The sequence below is a fragment of the Loxodonta africana genome, chromosome X (genome assembly GCF_030014295.1).
Source record: "Loxodonta africana isolate mLoxAfr1 chromosome X, mLoxAfr1.hap2, whole genome shotgun sequence".
NCBI classification, from domain to species: domain Eukaryota; kingdom Metazoa; phylum Chordata; class Mammalia; order Proboscidea; family Elephantidae; genus Loxodonta; species Loxodonta africana.
In genome coordinates this window covers 152,010,214-152,030,007 of record NC_087369.1, presented here as the reverse complement: position 1 = coordinate 152,030,007, position 19,794 = coordinate 152,010,214, and the positions used below count along the sequence as shown (strand labels likewise).

Below are 19,794 nucleotides of genomic sequence, written 5' to 3'. Positions count from 1 at the left end.
TTAGCAGCTGAGCTCTTAACCAGTGTGTCACCAGGGCTCCTTTAAGATCATAGACTAGGGCAAATTCTCTAAACTCTGATTTAGATCCAACTACATAATCCTTGGGGGCAGTGGTAACTCAGCAGTAGAATTCTCGTCTTCCTTTTGGGAGACCTGAACCCTGGCCAGAGCACCTCAAGCAGAGCCGCCACCCATCTGTCAGTGGAGGCTTACGTGTTGCTGTGATGCTGAACAAGTTTCAGTGGAGCTTCCAGAGAAAATGAGGTTCCCCTGAAAAGTACCGCTGGGGAAATGCAATGGGGAGTGTCAAAGGGGTCTGACTCAAAGAAAAGGATTAAACTGTGAGACAACACGGAATACACTCTAGTTAAATAGATTAAAAAAGCCTTTATTGCTTAAGTGCGGTTTAACTATACGCACAGTGGGATAGGCCAGTTTTAGAAGTGATTCTGCAGCTGAGGGTAACACCGAGCCCAGTGAGGTGGAAGTAGTCAGGGCTCAGGATGTCTCTTCAAGTCCAGTACCTCAATCTACAGGGTTTCTCTTCAGCTGTTTTTTGTGACGGACGGAGAGTTGTTTTGGGTTCCTTTGTACCATAGAGAGGTCGGACCTTGAGGAAGACCGGTAGCCCACATCCTCAGCTTTTATAGGCTTAATGATATGGCCTGGCTTGGTGACCACCTTGGGAGTAGTCAGCTTTTGGAAGGCCCTCTGGGTGTTCCACGTAGATCCTATAGGGGTCTGGATGGTCCTTTCAAACTGGTGATGGTGGGTGAATGGGTATGGAAGCACGTGTACCTGGAAAGGAAGGAAGAGTGACTTGGGCATCAAGCCAGGCCTGGGGTGCAGTTGTATACTCAGTCCAGCGGGAACTGCTCAGGCACGGTTTTGGCACCCAGGCCACAGTTCTACATGATGTCCACAGTGAGTGAAGCTATGAGAACTCAAGGCATTCCAATGCACCTAGCTTAAGGACATTTGGGAGTAGAAAGTCCTAACTTGGATTAATTTGGATTATAAGTTCTCTAAGTCTATCCAACCATTCGGGGACTGAAAAACCACCCTGATGCTGCCCTGGTGTAGTTACAGTAGCTCCAGGGCTGCTGCGCCAGAGTGGTTTTCTCTAACACTGTGAACGCAAGAAGTACCTGGGTATTTGTGCATCCCCATGGAGTTTATGACTCTCCTCTCCTCTTCATGCTCTTGCTCCCTTCCTTTCTCTCCTTGATATGTAGAATTTGTGGTTTAAGGGGCCCAAAGATTTACCTCTGAATCCTGAACCCCACCAGGCTGTTAAGCTTAGCTTCATCCTCTTTTGGCATCACAGAGTGTCAGAGCTCGAAGGCCTGGAGAGACTGTCTATCTAGTCCAACCCCAAGTCACATTCTAGAGAGAAATGCACCGGGGGAGGGCATGGCAACGGTTGCCTCCCTCAGCCCCAAGATTCAGCTAAGAGGGGAAATGATTTACCCAAGTAAATTCAGAGCAGCATGGGAGAGCAGAAGCCAGGGCTCCTATTTCCTTGCTCAGCACACTTCTCCCTTTACCAAAATGCTACCTTCAAGTACTTCCACAATGGCCAGAGAGGGGGAAAAGCAAGCAGAAAAATGGGGAAGTCAGTCAGCAGTCTTTGGGGGATATACACTTAAGAAAAGCTGAGTACTACCTGAGGGTAGCGAAGCAAAGATTCTCTCTGGGTCACAGGAATCTCTTATTTGGGTCGACGAATCTGTGCATGCCACCCAGGGCAAGGGGTAGGAAAAAAAAAAAACAAAAAACCACCTGGCCAAAATCCTGAGTCTCAGGAGTTCTTGCTTTCAGCTTGAAGCACACTTTAGTCTCCTGCAGTCTACAGCTTATTAAAAAGACGAGGAAAATCAAGGGAGATTCTTGGAAAACAATTTGTCAGTTTCCTGTGGCTGTATTAAAAAACAAATAGACAAGACCCCTGGAAAGGAAGGGTGGTCTATACTGAGGTTCACATTCTACCCTTCCCCTAGAACCCTGGCCTGTTAAAGCTCCCATTTTTTTTCTCCTTTCTTACCCATAACTGCCTGTTCACTGCCTATCTCCTGGTTGTATATCCTTAACTGAGACTGCGGTAGTTATAATTTGAATTTCTGATTCACAAAATAAGATCAAATAGAGTATTATTCCACTACGTTTTCTCACCTCTCTGCCATACTTATTAAACAGTTCTCTCCCCCCTTTTTCAGAGGAAAAAACCAACTCGTTTCAGTATCATACTGGCTGGGGACAGACCTCAGGGTCACGGACTTTTAGACTGAATAGGACATCAAAGCCATTTAGTCTAGCCTCATTCCTGAGTTCCCTCTACACATGCTCCTACCCCAGAGCAGTCCATTTTCTCTCTGGACTACTGGAAAGTTTTTCCTCGAATTGAATTCTGCTTCTCCTCCAACTTCTGCCCTACAGGATACCACATGACAGGCTTCAATATACTTTGCTCCATTTCTCTGAGGTAAATATCCCTAGTTCATTAGCATATAATGCAGTTTTAAATCTTTTCAATGTCTTGAACAAGAGCCAGTTTGTCATCATTTTTCTCAAGGGATAGCTCAAATCTTATAGTCCCTGGGTGGTGTAAACAGTTCATGTGTTTGGCTGTAACCGAAAGGTTGAAGGTTTGAGTCCACCCAGAGGTACCTTGGAAGAAAGGCCTGGGGACCTGCTTTCGAAAAACCAGTCACTGAGAACTCTATGGAGCACAGTTATACTCCTCTGACACATGGGGCTGTCATGAGTAGGAACTTACTCAAGGGCAACTGTTTAAAAAACAAAACCAAACAAACAAACTGTTGTCATTATTGTTGGGTGCTATCAAGTTGTTTCTGACTCGTAGTAATCCCATATGATAGAGTAGAACTGACCCATAGAGTTTCCTAGGCTGTACTCTTTACGGAAAGAGATCACCAGGTCTTTCTCTCATGGTGCTGCTGGGTGGGTTTGAACTGCCAACCTTTTGGTTAACAGCTGAGCGGGTAACCATTTGCACCACCAGGGCTCCTTTTAAAACATTACCTTGACCATAAACACAAGCCTATAGAGTAGTATTTCTTAGTTTGGTGAGCCTCATTTCCGTGAGAATTATCTAAGGCACCTGTTGAACGTGCAGGTTTTGGGGCCTCACCATTGCTGCACAGAATATATCCTTTTAGTCTAAACCTTCTTCACGTTCAGTGATAGAAACAGCAATAGTCTATCTGGAATGATTACTTTCAGAGCCAGCCAGTGAAACAAGCATAGACTTGATTCTGTGGTCAAGATCAGACATCCCTCCTGACCACACAGTTCACGAGGCTGCTACTCCCGAGCAAGAGAGAAGCAGGTGGCACAAGAGCCCTCGAAGCCCTCACCTGATGAGCTGCGGCGTGGATGTTGCGCTTCTCGTTGATAATCACATTCGGCAAATTCTTGTCTTTTCTTGGAGGACCCTCAGGGGCTTTAATGAGAAACCTGAAAAGCAAAACAGCAGGATGCCCGACAAGGAACATTAAATTAAGGACTTAGTCAAAAGGGCAGGGAGGACACTTCGGGGCAAAGTGGGAGAACTCGGGACCCTCCTGACAGGTGTTCTTCCTCGTTCTTACCGGCGTCTTTTTTTGGCACTGGGCTGCAGGCCCACACCACCCCACTCGCCCCAGCCAGGCAGCGTCAGGTCCACGTCCTTTGGCTTACTCGCCTCCACAGCTTCCCTCTTCTCTTTCAAGAAGTCTCTGATGACATCATCCCCGGCAAAAGCTTCCTTTATCATCTGCTTTTGGTCTCTCTCTTCTTCATCTTCCTGGGCAGAAACAAGAGTGAGAGCTACAGCCTGCCTTATGAGCAGTGGTTCATCACAAGAACACCTGAAGTTTGGGTCATGACATTTTAGCGCCCCCTAGGGGGGGGAGTGTTGAACAACGATGGTCTTGTAATACAAATCAAGCATGCTGGAGTCTTCAACTCTCTGGGGTAAATATTCCTAGCTCATTAGCATATGATGCAATTTTAAACTTTCAGCAAGGAAGCTGCAGGGTGGAGGAAGGAATGGCTTGTGACAGAAGTAAGCGCTTCAACTGGCTTGGCCAGAATGTGGGCTTCCTCTGGCCCGTGTCTCCGAGAGACAAGTGCTACGGTTCCTCACTTCTCAGCTCCAAGTCACTGAAGCAGGAGCCTCGAACCATCTGGGACCCCACTGAATAAAGCAAAACCCTGGCAACAACACAACGATTCACCCGAGAGTTATCATTCCTGGGAGTTGGTCAGAGCTTTGAGTGACTCCCTCCTTCCTCTGAGGACAGTCTGAGAGTCACCCCAGGGAGGCTTTGGTGGGTCAGGATTTAGGATGTGGGGGTCTCAGCAGCACTCATACACCTGCATTTACTAAACTGACCCCATACTATTCTGGAGCTCTCAACTACTGAAATGTACCCCAGCACAACAAAGCTTTGCTGATTCTAATCCTTGTGCCCGAAGGACACTTTTTGCACTGGCTCTGCTCCCCACAACAGCCCACAGCCCTGGCTCTGCTCACCATCTCCATTGTCGTGGGAGCTGCCAAAGACTTCACTGAAGGAGATTTTGTGGTTAGGAGCTTCTGCAGATCAATCATTTGCTCCTTCCTTTTCCTCTTCTTGGGGGCACCAGGTTGATCGTCTGGGTTCCTCTCTGTCTCCTGCCCTTGTAACACAGGTCTGGGAAGCTCTGTATTTTGCAAACAGCCTTCTTTGCCCAGCTCTTCCAGTTCTTCTAGAGTCTGTACCCTCTCTGGCCTCTGCAGCAACAGGGGCTCCTCCTCTTCCTGGGCTGGTTCCTCTCTCTGGACTGGGAGAACAGCCCTTGTGGAATTCCCTTTTTGCTTCCTGGACTGATGGTTTTCCTGGTTGAGCTTCCAAGATAGTGCCCTCAACTCAGATAGCACCTCCTGGCTGCTAGCATCTGGGAGAAAAATTAGAGCTGTGAGAAAAAGAGGTTGGAAGGTGCCTTATCAACAAGCATTTATTGAGCGCACTCAACAACGAGCATCGGTTAAGCATCCACTGGGTGCCAGATACACCAATGAAGACATTCCAAGGACAGATGGGGAAGAGAAGATTCCATATATAAGATCTTCTGGAAAGTTCACTAAGCATTACCTGTCAAGTGGTGGGCAGTGCCCTTTGGTAGTTAAAAGCATCATGTTGGAAAGCGGCAGACATCCTGGGTCCTATTCCCAGCTTTGCCAATGACTCACTGTAAAACTGGGACTGTAGCTTAATTTCCTTGTACAGATCACCCAAAGTTCCAAATATAAAAAGGGAACCATTTTAACAGGTGACCTCTGAATACAATTTCATTGTAGTTTATGCTGTTTGCCCTTGAATCAATTTTGACTCATAGTGACTCCATGTTACAGGGCAGAACTGCCCCACAGTTTTCTAGGCTGTACTCTTTCTCCTGCGGAGCCACTGGGTGGGTTCGAACCGCCAACCGAGTGCTTAACCACTGTGCCACTAAGGCTCCTTAATTTATGCTTTACTATTTGTAAAAACCTTACCCAAGATTTCTCTTGATTCTAGAATCTCTGTTCCCTATCTTAAGACAGTTTATTTCATAAGCTGCTGTGGCTAACTCAAGAAGAGATGGAAGTAGCTGCTTTCTGCATTGGATGTAGCTCACACTTTCCAGTCATTAGCAACATCTGAGCAAATGCCACCAGTCTCTAAGCACCCTGAGGGCAACGTAGCAGTGACATACTTTTAAACTGTCCTTCGCACTGACTACAAATGCCTCCATCCCCAAGTTAATCCTGCTGTCTAACTTTGGCTTGAAGCCACTGCAAGAAGCTTCTGAGTTCTGGCCTTTGGACACATGGATGCTTATTTCTCAAGAATCAAGTTCTAGCGTTCATTCTGTTTGGGGGTCCACTACTTCCCACTCTTTCAGGAAAATGCTTTTCATTATTCCAGGAAATCCAAATTTCATACTTCCACACCACAGCTACTTGCTCTACACATTTAGCTAGCCATACAGCGGCTAAGGGGGCTCAGCTTTTAAAGGGGGCTCAGGAGGACACTGCACTGCTGTTTTCTAAAACCCACCCCAGAAGTGACTGCCTGTAACTATCAATTCCAGAAATCTCCAGTTGAAAACCCTAAGTTTCAACATTCTAAATGACAGCTCTTTTAAAATAAATTGGTTCCATGTAAAGACAGATTCGTGCTGTCATCCAAACGCATTATTCCTCGAATGAAATACAGTCAGATCTGAGAATTCATCCAGAGAGCCAGGTGATTTCGGAATGTAGACAGTTTCCTAGGCAGGCTTTATAATATTCTGGTTTGCCCCAAGAGTGGGGGCTCTTTGACCTGTCTCAAGAGCGCTAACAGTGTTAATAAATACAAAAGCCCTTCACGATAAAATGAATAGTGGTGACTGTTCTCCAACATGGTGAATGTAATTAATCTCACTGAATTGAACCCTTAAAAATGGTTACAATGAAAAATGTTTTGTTGCAGATATTTTTGCCACAATAAAAAAGGGATGAGCATCTATCTAAAGAAGATGAAACATTGAGATGGCAAATGTTTTGTTTTCTGGGTGTACTTACCACAATTAAAAAAAGATGAAAAGAATAAGCATATTTCTAGTATGGCACAGATGTTTATAACCACCTAATTTTCATGGTTGGTCCTATTAATTGAAGGAAGTACAGGGAGTTATACCCACGCTTTGAAAAAAAATGTATTTTAGCGATTTTTTTTTTAATTAATGGGGATTTTTTTTTTCTGGTTAGGACAAAACAGACTAAAAATAAACAGCTGTGTACTACTGCAAAAAAAAAAATCTCTTCAAGGTACAGAACAAACCCAAAAACTGCAGCAATGTTCTGAAGAAGTTTCCTAGTGCCTCAAAATCCATCCACGCACGCGTGTCTATAGGTGTAAGTGGACTTCCCCAGGTTTGCTATCTTACCAACGTGCTTCTCTCTGGAGCGTAGGGGACTGTAATGCACTTCAGTGCCATTCCTTCAAGGATGACTGAGTTATGCCTTTCTGAAGGGCTGTCTACGCCCGAGAGCCCCAAGAGCAGAAAATGTGTCAGAGCCCACACCAGACAGCCAGGCAGATGATGGCTTACTAAATGCCTTTTAAGAAAAATGGTTATTACGAACTAATTTCTCTTCAGGGACCCAGTGCACGCACTCTTCAAAGTCCCCAGAGCCCAATGGCTGTGCGTGGGTGTGGGTGGACACTTACTTTTTCCTTGCACCGTCTGTAACGCTGTGGTATTTACCCTTCCGTGTCACCGTAACTCACCTTGTGCTTCTTGGTGGCCCGCAGGCTCAGCATCTTGGTTGAGCTCTGGCCTTTTCCTAAGGGATCGCCTTTCCTCAAATTCTTTCAACAAAGTTTCTTCTTCTTCTACTGGACTTTCTTCCCCCTCACTTTCTGAATCCTGGTGGGCCACGGGCTCGGGAAGTTGTTCAGGGTCCTTCTGGATTTCTGCCTCTTTAGCATCACTGGTGCAACTTCTTTGCATCCAGGGATTCAGCTCATTTGCGTTCATGTGGACTTTGTGCACAACATCAGGGACAAGGAGTCCATTCTCTTCTACATCTCCCTCCTCTTCTTCACTCTCAGATGCTGCCTGGAGTTTCTGTGTCAGCTCTTTGTTCTTGGCCAATTGTTCCTGAATGGCTTGGCGAGCCTGGACGAAGGAGGCACAGGAGAGAGCTTTGTCATTAGTGACCACGGCACCACCTCTCCTGGTCCATTTCTTAAAACCGTCTTCTCTCAATTGGATAAGTATCTCTTACAGTACCTATCGTTTAAACTTCATACACACCACTGTACTAATAGCTATGGGGTAACTCAGAAGACAAACTTTTTGTCCTTGAGGAACTGACATGTGAAGCAAGAGAAAAAGCTCATTTCTGCCCACCTTTACTAGACTTGCCTTCAATGCTGTTACCCTTCCATCTCCTCTTTTCCACCCTGGCCCTGGTCATTTTCCTCTCTGCCTTAGGGATTTCCTGATGCCTTTTTAGAGTCCTGGTTTTCCATTTATCCTCATGGCTCTTCCCCAATTCTGCTTCTGCTAGTATCCTTTATAGACCAATTTTCCTTTCCTTCCTTTAATTCCATCTGTGCTCTCACCCTGATGGTCTCTTACCTCTAGGTCATATTTGGCCATAATTGCCTTTGACTTGGCCCATTTCCCACTGTTCTGGTGCTTAAGGCTCATTCGCTCCTGGAAAGAAAAGACAGAGTGAGATCCTTATCCACTTCCAGGGAAAGCTGGTTTAAAGGAGTGGAGGCCAGAGGATGTCTCACCATCATTCTGGCCTTTTCAATTTTTTCCAGTTCTTCTAATGCTGCACTAGGATCCACCTTCTGCAGAGTCTCAAAATCTTTTACGGCTTTCTTGGCCTTTCCTTTCTTCACAACTTTGTGATATCTATAGGGTAAGAGGGATATGGGTGAAGAAATTAGATTTAGCTAAAGCGCTGACACCACACACAAAAGTGGCCATGCTACCCAAGGGGCTTCCCCATGCAGGGGCTGGAATGGACATCCTGTTCCTCAGAGACCACTGACTGTAGGAAGCCAGTTTGGGGCCTGGGAAGACTGGTAGGGCTTAGTCCCTGCAGCTCCCAGGAGCAAATCTCTGAAGAGTAAAGAGTCCCCTGTGTTTCTACAGCCCAAGGGAGGAGCAGAATAAGTTCCAAAGAGAAAAAAAAGGCAGGGAGGAAGCCCAACTGGCCTCAACAGCTGTGGAATACAGAGATCATTCTGCAGAAGCATGCTCTGATGCCCTGGAAGAGACAGTCATTCAACAGTCCTCTTTTTAGCAAAATCAATAATGAAAGCCAAAGTCAGAGGACAACATGGCATTACTGAAGTAGGCAAAACTATGAGGTTGGGCTAGGGGGAAAAAGGCTAGCCACCCCTATTTGGGATCTCTTCAACATGACCCCAGTTACCGTGTCAAAGATTCTTTCCTAAGGATTCATGAGTTAGCCCCATCACTTTTTTCTGTCAAAACCAAGGCTAGTTCACAGGGGCCACCTTACTTTTTGCTTTTGATTTTCTTCTCTCTTCGAGCCTTGGCCTCATAGTAGGACTGCAGGGCCCGGGCCCTCTGAAGCTCGGCTCGGCGCATCTTGGCCTATAACGAATGATATTTACAGTGACTCTTGGGCTTGAGGGAAACTGCTAGGAGAAATATAGCATGTCTAGGTGTGTTTGAGGGCCTATTCCACGTACCTCTTCCAGGCTCATGGCTTTAAGAGAGGCCTTTTCCACTGGAGTCAGTAAAGGGTCTGTCACTGGCTGCTTGTTCTTGTGAAGGACGTCAAAAATTTCCTGCTCCAGGGGAGTTCTTGCCTTAAGGAGGTATAACAGAACATTCTAAGTCTTAACCCATATTCTTATAACAACTCCCTCTTTGCATTCCTATGACCACCTGTTTTATGACACTATAACTGGAAATGCTAACTGGACAGGATTGGTTGACACAGCAAGAGAAGGTGGTGCAACGAAACACTTGGAGTCTCACTGTGCAGCTGTGTAAATAAAGCTTTATTGTGATTTAAGACAAAAGCAAGGGGACTGAGGCTCCTCTCTAATATTACTAGGGGGATTACTCTGTATTCAGATTACCAATATATGTAAAACATTCTCTTAAGAAACTAAGCAGGATGCCCATCAGGTAAGTGCTGGCAGGAGAAAGTAACAATAGTACTAGACTGTCACAGTTTCGATAGTCTCAAGACCAAATTGCCCCTGTATTGTTATGTATATTTGAAGTACACAGCTATTACCTTAGAGTTAGGAATCTCAGATTCCTGTCATAAGCCTCCTTTCAGAACTATTTCTAGAGGGAGGGGAAGGAAGATTAGAGCTTAAAACAAGCATTATTTACCACTGATGGTACAACTGGGAGATAGATCTGCATAATAGCTCATAGGGGAACTTCAACTTTTTTTTTTTAAACATGACATTTTAAGGCATATTCTACACACACAGTTTATGGTGGGGTATGTGTTTTAAGTTCCTGAGGACAAAAGGACACAGCCCTTGCAACCTGTGTCACAAAACAATGTGTATAAAGTTTTGAATGGGAAGCTAATGTGCTCTGTAAGCTTTCACCTAAGGCACAATTAAAAAAAAGGGGGGGCGGGGAGACATTGTCTTAAAAAAGATGACCTTCATGTAATTAGTCTGCTTCCTGACAGTTCAAATATAACTCTGGTCATTTTCTAACTTTGGCACCAATTCCCTGGTTTCCAGTTATTTTGCATGCTAGGTAGTGTGAACTATCATTGTATTACTTGGTATGTCAACAAAATACCCCACTTCGTGCTGACTGATGTTGTGAGGATGGCTAAAGCAATCAGGCCGAGGGGATCACAAAGACAGCCCCCAGGCAACAGATCCACTTCCAACCCTCACACACATATTATATGTGGTTTTCTTCTACAGCCATATATATTGTGGTCAGTATTAAACTCAACAAATATCTGGGCAAATACATAAACATGTATCATCACATGTTACATGAGGCTATTGATTTAACCATAAACCTATTCTACTGAATAGTAAAGGTGCATGTTCTTCCATTTTAGTATTTGCAGTAGTAATCAATCACAGGCTACAGAGTGATTTATATCACAACGTTGTAATCTCCCTTCAATTCAATTGAATTTACAAACATGTATTGATTGCAGCTACGTTCCAGGCACTTGTGCTGGGTGCTAGGAATACACAATTGATTAAGATAGTTCCTGTCCTCATAGAGCTCACAGCCATTCAGAGGAAAGGGACACGCACACACCGTTAACAACGTTAACAGTTTAGATGCTACTCTATGGGGTACTCAGAGGAAGGAAAAATTAATTCTGATTGGGAGATTGGTTAGAAGGCGTGGGGAAGGAAGTGACTTTTTCAGTTAGGCCTTGAAGCATAGGTATGGCTCTGTCAGGAAGAAAAGGTAAAATACTCCAAACAGAGATGAGCAAAAGCAAAAATACATGGAATGAGTGGTGCGCAAGGGAACTGTGTTATCCAGCGTAACTAAACGCTAGGTGTTTGCATTTTATTCTGTAAGTGGGGCACCCTTGAAGGATTCTAGGCAGGGGAGTGACAAACAGTTTGGTGTTTTAGAAAGCAAATCCTGGTGATGCATGTAATATCTCAAAGGAAAGGTAACGAGGGCAGTGAAAAACGCAGAGGAAACAGGGACCTAAGAGGTATCAGAGACAGAATGTACAGCACTGGACCACTGTCTGAGGAGGGGTGGCAGTTAGGGGCAGAAGGAGGAATTCGAAGACCAAGGTTTCCAACCTAAGTGACTAGGGCGGGGAGTAATGCTGTTAACGGAGTTAGAGAATGCAGGTTTTGGGAGTCTGGGGAAGGAAAATGTGAAGCTTAGTTCGGAGTGAAGAGAGTTGCCATGCTCAGTGTGACCTCTTCCACCACCATCTGACCATCTTTAATAACCAACTCAGTATAGGTATTTGTTGACTATTTCTTTTGGCTCTAATAAGCCAAGAAAAAAAAAATCAGTAAATATGCCAGATACCAGTAATATGTTACCCTTTCAATAAAAAAGGAGAGAAGCATGAATACGTAAGTGAAACTTGAAGTTTAAGAAAAGACTCTAATAAAAACGGTTACTTCTGGGTAATAAAAAACAAAAACAAAAACCGAACCTGTTGCTTTGAGTCAATTTTGACTCATAGCGACCCTGTAGGACAGGGTAGAACTGCCCCATAGGGTTTCCAAGGAGCGCCTGGTAGATCTGAACTGCCAGCCTTTTGGTTAGCAGCCCTGTCACTTAACCACTACGCCAACAGGTCTCCTCTGGGTGAGTAACGGGGTAAAAATGAGCAGCTGGGGGACGGGGTAGGGTCAGACTTTCACTATATATCTTCTGTACTTTTTATTTTTCAATCCTGCAAATTGTATTACCTCTTAAATTTTTTTCCTAAAGTCCCCCTTCCATCCTGCAGCCACACTTTAAACCTGATCTCTTTTTCATGTGGAAAGGAAGCACCCTAGAACGAGAATGGTAGTAACTTCTACAACATCATCAGAAACAGAGCTCGTCCCTGTAGTAAGAAACTAATCGCTCAATTTCTAGCTATTGTAGCAAACAATGTTTATTTTGATTAGCTTTACTTATCTCAATTTCCCTAAACACAGGACACTATTATTCCCGGAATTTTAGAAAGTACAGAGGAGAAGCACAAAGAGATCGTGTATTCATGGTTTGGGCAGTGCTGTTTTGATTATTTTTCTATTTAAGACAGAACATCCCATTGCAGACTCCATACAAAGAAGAGCTGGCTGTTCTAAAGCACTTGTTCATAGACTTTTGGGTTTCAGATGAAAACTTTTGAGACTTCAGGAACCAGCATAGGATTGCCAACTTTTAATTTTGCCAAGTAAGGGCATAACTACCATTCTGCCCCCAATCTTAATATTTAATACACCATAACTTCCTAGGAGAAAAGATAACACCATTAAAGTGGAAGAATAAACCTCACAACAAAGCTGGCAGCCTTGCACCCACCAAACGTGCATACTCACAGCTTTTTTCCCCTTTTGCATCAGATGAAAACTTTGTCAGAGATCAGTGTTCAAGAAACCCTGCTCTTAAATACCTTCCCCCTACCCCACTGCAGCTCAGAATCATAACGAGGAGTCCTGGTGTTGCAGTAGTTAAGTGCTGGGCTCCTGGCCAAAAGGTCAACAGTTCGAGCCCACCAGCCGCTCTGTGAGAGAAAGATGTGGCAGTCTGCCTCTGTAAAGATTACAGCCTTGGAAACCCTATGGGGCAGTTCTACCGGGTCGCTATGAGTTGGAATTGACTCAGTGGCATCAGGTTTGTTTTTTTTTTTTACTTGCTAAAATTCTGATCATTATCAGTAATACATTATATTTTAAAGTGGTATTCCTTTACAGACTTTGGGTTCCATTGCTAATATAACCGTACTAAGCCACCATTAATGCTATTTTTCTAGGTTCAACGTGTAGCTTTAAATGCCTTTTAAAACCAAACCCACTTCAGTTGAGGCGACTCCCAGTCCTAGCAACCCTGTAGGACAGAACAGAACTTCCCCATAGGGATTTCAAGGCTGTAAATCTTTATGGGAGTGGACTGCCACATCTCTCTCCTGCGGAGCGGCTGGTGGGTCCAAACTGCCAACCTTTTGGCTAGCAGCTGAGCACCTTAACCACTGTGCCACCAGGCCTCCTTGCCTTTAAAAACTGGGGTATAAAAAAGAAAGCACAGTTATGTTTCCTCTATCCTGGCAATCTAATGTTCTAATAGAAAAACATGAAATAACCATGTACCGTATACTGCAAACTAATGGTGACTACTTTGGCTATTGCCTAACTGACAACGAAACTATGCCACCCCCTTTCTGACATAAGCTGGAATTTAGGCTTAACACGTCCAGTCGAACCAAGTGCAGGCTCTGAGATCTCCAGGATCTGCATCCTCCCCTTTTGAGGTCTGGTTTCATTTTCTTGTACTCACCTTCCAGCCACTTAACACGTGTTCAATGGGAGCAAAGGCTGCCTGCTCCTTCTCCAGGGGGAAAACCAGCTGTTCCGCTTTCCGGTTCTTTAGAACTATGGGATCCCATTTGGAGAGCACTTGGGAAGTTTTACTGAATGCCACTTCTCTGTGGATCTGAAGCAAGCAAGGTACATAAAAGGTGAGAGCCACAAGATTAAGTATCAAACTCAAAGGTCTAACAGGAAATTAGGAGGCAATGTTTCTTAGCCCAAGAAAGAATTAGGATGCTGGTGATTAGCGCTTGTTTATTTCTCCGGACTGCAATTTCCCCTGGATGATTTTTTAATCTTTTCCATGGTGGGGAAGTCACAACTTCTCCTCCTCTTTTATATGCCTGTTTTTCCTTGTCAATTCAATTTCTTGCCCTTAATGGACCACTGTCTCTGTAACTTACCCGTGCAACTTCTTCTTTGTTAAGGGGCAACTCCACAGTCTTCTTTGATTTGACTCTACTCAGTTGCTTTTTCACAGTGGCCAAGGAGGATGAAGTTTTAGTGGGCTGAAGCAGATCTGAAAGGACCAGCTTTTCTCTTGTTCCTGTACAAAGGGCCAAACTTTCTGGTCAGACTGAGAAGTGAGGCACAATCTCAGTATCATGTAGGGAGATGCCTCAGCCAAAAATGCTGGTGGACAGGCAAATGTGGAGGGAAGTGGGAAGAATTCTGACTTCCATTCCCTATTCCTAGCCACAGTGACACCATCACTTTCCTACATTCCCAAATGTGTTGGGGGTGGGTGATTAGAAGACAGGAGAAAAATCCATTTATTTAAAACACCATCATTTGTTTACTCCTGGTCTTTCTGCTTCCACTCTTGCCCCACTTGTGCAATTCACTTCCGTACACAGAAAATACAATCACAGCATATCATGATACCGCTGAAAATCCTCCAATGGCTCCTATTACATCTGGAATAAAATAAATCTAAAGACATGGCCCTATGGGATCTGGTACCTGTTTACCTCTCCAATCTCATGCCATCTCTAGCTTCCACTGTGCTCCAGTCACACTGGCCTTCTTCCTATTCTTACAACATGCCAAGAGGGTTTCTCCCTTAGTCTTTGCATTAGCTGGTCCTTCACTTGGAATATTTTCCCCTACCTTTGCATGGTTGAGTCTTATGATTCAGATTGCAGCTTAAATTTTGCCTTTTCAGAGCCCTCCCTTCACCAACTTTTGTGCCTTTGTACAAGAAGAATCTAAAGGGGTCACTTACTTTATTACATTGTCTTATTTTAATTCTCTTATTGTCTTCCCTGGAAAGAATGTAAGCCCCAAGAACTCATGTCTTATCCTCTACTGTATTCTTAGTATCTAGAACAGTTCCTGATACTGATATATAGTAGAAGGTCAATAAATATTTGCTGAGTGGATAACCTTGAAACACACTGTTGCTTGCTCTGAGAGGTTACACTAGTAGTTACTACAAATGCAAGCTCATTCGAGCTAAACTGCAAATGTGGTGAAGAAGATTTGGCATCTTGACTTGGTATCAAGTTAAAATCTCAGCTCTGCCGCTTACTATTCATGTATTTTTGGGGGGGGGTATTGCGCCCCCATCCACTCAAAGGGGTGAAAGTTGAATTGGGAGGGGTGGAATCTCAAAAATTACAAAGTTTTGTGTTCCTCCAAAGCTCTACTCTATCCAACACAATCTTATTCCTTAGTATTTAATTTCTTGAGTGTGTGTGTGTGTGGCAATTACGGGGGGGCGGGGAGTCTAAAAAGATTCCTTTGGAGGAGGATTAAAAAACAAAAAAGGTTTGGAGAAACACTGTAGTAGGTGAAGGCCCCTGAGTAAGTAATTTGGTCTCTCTTGATCTCCAGCTAACTCAGTGTTGTTGTGACCAGTTAACTCAAAGTGTTGTTCTGAGAACTGAAATAAAAATGAAATCGTGAACATTAAAGAGCTACACAAATACCAAGCATGATTAAGCGAGTGAGAGGCAGCCATCTTCATATCCCTCTCTCCCAGAAGTATCCCATCAAGCCCTGTAGGAGGCCTTGACCCTAGCCTAGAAGAAACAGAAGAAACTCAGGACATCTGACTACCCCTTGCCTACTCTCATAGGCATTTATGGTATGATTAATCACATGAAAAACAGAGTTCCTGGGGGATGAGGTGACCATTATGCTCTTGGAATCCCACGAGCTCCATGCACGGACATCTATCCTCCTTCAACTTACCTTCAGAACTGATATTGAACTCTGACACCTTCAGACTAGGCTCTGATCTCTCAGCCAATTTCCGCCTGAAATTAGGCAAATCACAATATAGTAGAAATGGACACATTTTGTTGGGGGAACAAACATGTCTCTCTTCAAACAAGGCTTCAGTTTTGGGTATTTCTCTTCTAGAGTCAGGTTTCATCATCACAAGGCAATCATTTCCTAACATGGACTTTTGTATTTACCAACCCTGAATGTTTTGTCTTATTAAGAATGAGTTGAGATAGTCTAGCCTTCATCTTTCCTCTTAATGTAGACTCAGCCCCTCAAAAACACAAGGCAATACAAGGAATGCATAGTGGAAAAGGAACTGGGCTGGGATTCAAACACAACTGGAGTTGAATCCTGAATCTGCCACTTATGAGCTGGTTAACCTTGGGGCAAGTCAATTAACTTTTCTAACGGGGATAGATAATGCCTGCTCAATGCTTCAAAAGACTCTAAATGTGGATTAAGCAAGAATTCAAATGCACCAGTGCCTAACATAATAATAACAATAATGATAATAACAGCTAACAATTATATAATGTTTACTATATGCCAGGCACTGGTTTAAGAGGTTTACACTTATTGTCTCATTTAAACCTCACAACCAGGGCTCTGAACCAGTTCAGTCACGACCAACGAAGTGAAACCAGAACAGACCCAAATCTTAAAAATCTGGGCGATCCGGAACCATAACCATAATGAGAAAAATTACAGGTCGAAGCCCTGGAATGGGAGACACAGAAGAGGCATAGGGAGCCCTTTCAGGAGCCTGATGCATGAGACTAGATTATCAGGACTCAGGAGAGTGACACACATTCAAAGTGGCATGGTCACCACCATCTTTGAGTGGGTACCGCTGTTTCTGACTCTCTGCAAAATCTGATAGGCAAGAAAATTGCTATGCAATGTGTATGCGGCCCTTGTTTTCTAAGAGGGAGATTAGGTTTCTAGCAGGGCTTTGACCTGAAATTTTTCCCATTCCGGTTCCCCTAAATTAAAAAAATTTGGGTCTATTTCGGTATTGCTTCCTTGGCCATGACTAAACCTGGAAGAACCAGTTCAAACCCTTGCTCACAACCCAGTGCGATTACGTAGTACAATTTTTTTCTATATTGTGGTGAAAATACACACAACAAAAATTATGCCAATTCAACAGGTAGATGCTATTTTTAATCTTTCACAGTTGAAGAAATTGAGCTGCAGAGAGGATAAACAGCTTGCCTACAATCTGTGATTCTTATGTATGACTTCCTGAGAACTTTTTAGAAATGCAAATTCTCAGCAGGGGTCAAACTGGACCCAACTGGTTCAAAGCCCTGCTCCAAAGTATGTGCATGCTCTCAGTAACTATGCTATACTGACACTCGTCTTCATTGTCATAAACCAAAACCAAACCTGTTGCCTTCTAGTTGATTCTGACTCATAGCGACCTTAGGCACTCAATAAACGCTAGTTGCAGGTAAGTCTCATGGAATTCAGCTAATTATAACCCGCCCAAACTGGTGGAAATGTTACCTATTCTTTCCATCAAGGGAACTGATTGCTTCCAGAAGCTTTTGATGCTTCCTCTCTCCATCACTGTCCCCCTAGACACAGAAAGGGAAAAAAACAAATCAGTATAATGAGAGGACACCATGGAAATTGAGGCCCATGCAAAATCGTTCTTTCTGTCATTGGAGAACTGGGGAATCAAATGAGGTCTAGTGTGCAGGCATTCCAGCAAAAAACTGAAAGAACTGCATCACAAATCAAACTCCCTCATTAAGAGCTTAGAATGTCCTTAGTAACCTGGGAGATAATGCCATGCCTTTATCTTGTTTTGGGAAGAAAATGCTATGAGAATAATGCTTCTTTTTTTTTTTTTTTTTATAACATATATAGAGTGATCTAACACTCACAGAAACCCTGACACATAGTGTAACTCGTATCCACACACCACGGTGGCTTTTCCTAGGAGAAAAAACTAACAACCAGAAAACAAACAAAACCCCTTGTCATTAAAATAGGTGCTCTTTGCCCCCCCCCATCATGGCCCCCAGTTTAATCAGTTTTGTCAAGGGAAAAAAGAATTGGAATTCCTACAGCATCTGTTGGGGATCCAGCTTAAAATATTATCTGTAAGTGTGTATTTCAGTAGATAATTAAGTAACTCCCAACAGAAATCCAAACTTGGGAAATCATATAATAAGGACCATGTATTTTGGTCTTATATTCTCAACTACACTTAAGGAACTTGAGGACCTTGCCTGTATCTTACATATTCTTCAGATCCCCTTAACACTTAATACAATGTCATGTACATAAAACACTAAATAACTGTTTGTAATTTCTTTGAGAGACTTGAACAAACATATACAATGTTGCCACCCCTTTCTCTTCCAGGAATGTGTTGTCTAGCTGAATTGTGAGGCAGGAAGCAAAGTGGAGAGGGCAGTTAGCAGTTGTCACCTACTTCATCGTCACTGGTGCTCAAGAGGTAGTCTTTTGGCAAATCTACTAGTTCTTGTTGGCGCAAAGCCAGGAGGCTATTAAAGGAAGCAACGGAAAAATATTATCAGTGGAAATAACTTCTCTTCTTTTAAAACAATCTTTAAAACTAACTACAGTTCTCAATGTGGAATAACCCTACCCCCTGGAAGAGGTACAAACCAAACAGTATAAATGCCTCTGGAAATTTGTCGAGACATGTAGACCTCAAAAGTCAGGCATCCCCTCTAAGAGGCGCTCAGTGGTTGGTGATGCCTGTACAGAACTGTATGAAGAAGCTTTAACACTCTTTAGTGATTGGCACTACATTTCCCACTGACCTCTGGGAAGCTTAAAAAATGTCAGACGCTAGGTAAGGTGGCAGAAAACGCTCTTGCTGGCCCTTGAGGCAAAGCAGTTTCACAATTGTATTTCTAAGCATCATCCACAATGAAGATACCCATATAGGTGCAGCCTACTCGTAAGTGACACCGGATCACTTGTTCCCAGGAATGGGGAAACAGGGAAATGGATAAAAGCAGTTGAGTGTGTAAGCCGTTTTCCCTGGTGCTTGCTAGGCAAAGTAGATGCTTAACTGAAAAAATTTCGTACCCAGAAACACAGAGTCTCCTATCACCTAAAAGTATATACCAACATTTGCAAACCAACCATTACTAAATGGATTATACTTTGTTCTTCCATGAGGGGGACATGAAACAGAGGAGAGAAATCATCGAGAATGACTCCAATTAGCAAAGGTTTCCAAGAAGAGCGGAGCGAACAATGTATTGCCTGTACGGAGGGTTAAAGCCTGCAGACGAGGAGTCACGTGGCGAGTAAAGGGAAACATAGTAACTTAGCTGGAGAGGGAGAGGTCGCATCAGGGCCCACAGGGTTGCGGCTAAAAAGCTAAGCAGCAAAGGGTGCGAATTAAACTAAATTAATTAAATTAGAAGTTTTAAAAGACTGATCCCAGAAATAGTAATGACTGGCGAGGCCTTAGTAGGGAAACCCCAATCATTTGTTAAAAGGCAGCTCCCACTTCCCCAAAACCGGAGAACTTGATCCCCAATGGGACCCAGTCTCCCTCCAGCCCTCACCTCTCTGCTGAGGTCGCATTCATCTTCTCAGCCTCGTTCTTACACATGGGCCCAGAGCGGAAGTCGACAGGGAAGTAATTTCCGTGCCGCCGCAAAGCAATTTCTGCTTTCACCAATCGCGCGCGACAAGATCACTGCACTTCCGCTTTGCGCTGCAGCGTGGGCCGAGAAACTAGAGGCGCTTCCGGAGGCCTGCGGGAAACGACAGGCTGGAGATTAATGGTCTGCCAGCGGGCGGGGCTTTGCTGTCCCCGCCCACCCCTGGGCTCTCTGGAGTGCACGTTTCCGTCTTGCCGGCCCTTGGTTTTTGAGCGGCCCAAGGTGGTTGTGTTGTCAGGAGCGGGCCGATCCTTTGGTTTACACAAAAAGGAAGATCCCAGGGACTGTCCGTGTGGGACAGCGTCCTGCAAGTCAGCCGCTGGCCAGCTCGAGGTTTT

The 19,794-nt window shown here is 44.1% G+C and overlaps 1 protein-coding gene across 2 annotated transcripts; it reads right to left on the bottom strand.

Annotated features, from left to right (window-relative positions):
* Positions 1–354: 354 nt before the first annotated feature.
* On the bottom strand, positions 355–19,479 carry UTP14A (UTP14A small subunit processome component). Of its 2 annotated transcripts, none has more exons than XM_064277569.1 (15): positions 19,358–19,479; positions 18,244–18,316; positions 17,307–17,377; positions 15,762–15,826; positions 13,970–14,112; positions 13,534–13,689; positions 9,252–9,371; positions 9,059–9,153; positions 8,319–8,442; positions 8,158–8,235; positions 7,302–7,692; positions 4,538–4,959; positions 3,612–3,805; positions 3,378–3,477; positions 355–798 (listed from the first exon to the last, which is right to left on the bottom strand). In XM_064277569.1, exons 1-15 carry the CDS (start codon positions 19,402–19,404, stop codon positions 526–528), a joined length of 2,352 nt encoding a protein of 783 aa, XP_064133639.1. In that variant the 5' UTR covers positions 19,405–19,479; the 3' UTR covers positions 355–525. The 2 variants fall into 2 exon arrangements, with proteins under 2 accessions (XP_064133639.1, XP_010592951.2); XM_010594649.3 differs by having other exon boundaries at positions 4,538–4,941.
* Positions 19,480–19,794: the final 315 nt, after the last annotated feature.

Excerpts from the sequence above, each read along its gene's own strand:
- UTP14A (XM_064277569.1), bottom strand. The coding sequence starts at position 19,404 with ATGTGTAAGAACGAGGCTGAGAAGATGAATGCGACCTCAGCAGAGAG. Across the intron at positions 18,317-19,357 it reads AATGCGACCTCAGCAGAGAG|CCTCCTGGCTTTGCGCCAAC; the intron begins GTGAGGGCTGGA and ends TTCCTTTAATAG. Across the intron at positions 4,960-7,301 it reads GGGCCACCAAGAAGCACAAG|CTCTAATTTTTCTCCCAGAT; the intron begins GTGAGTTACGGT and ends TTTTTCTCACAG.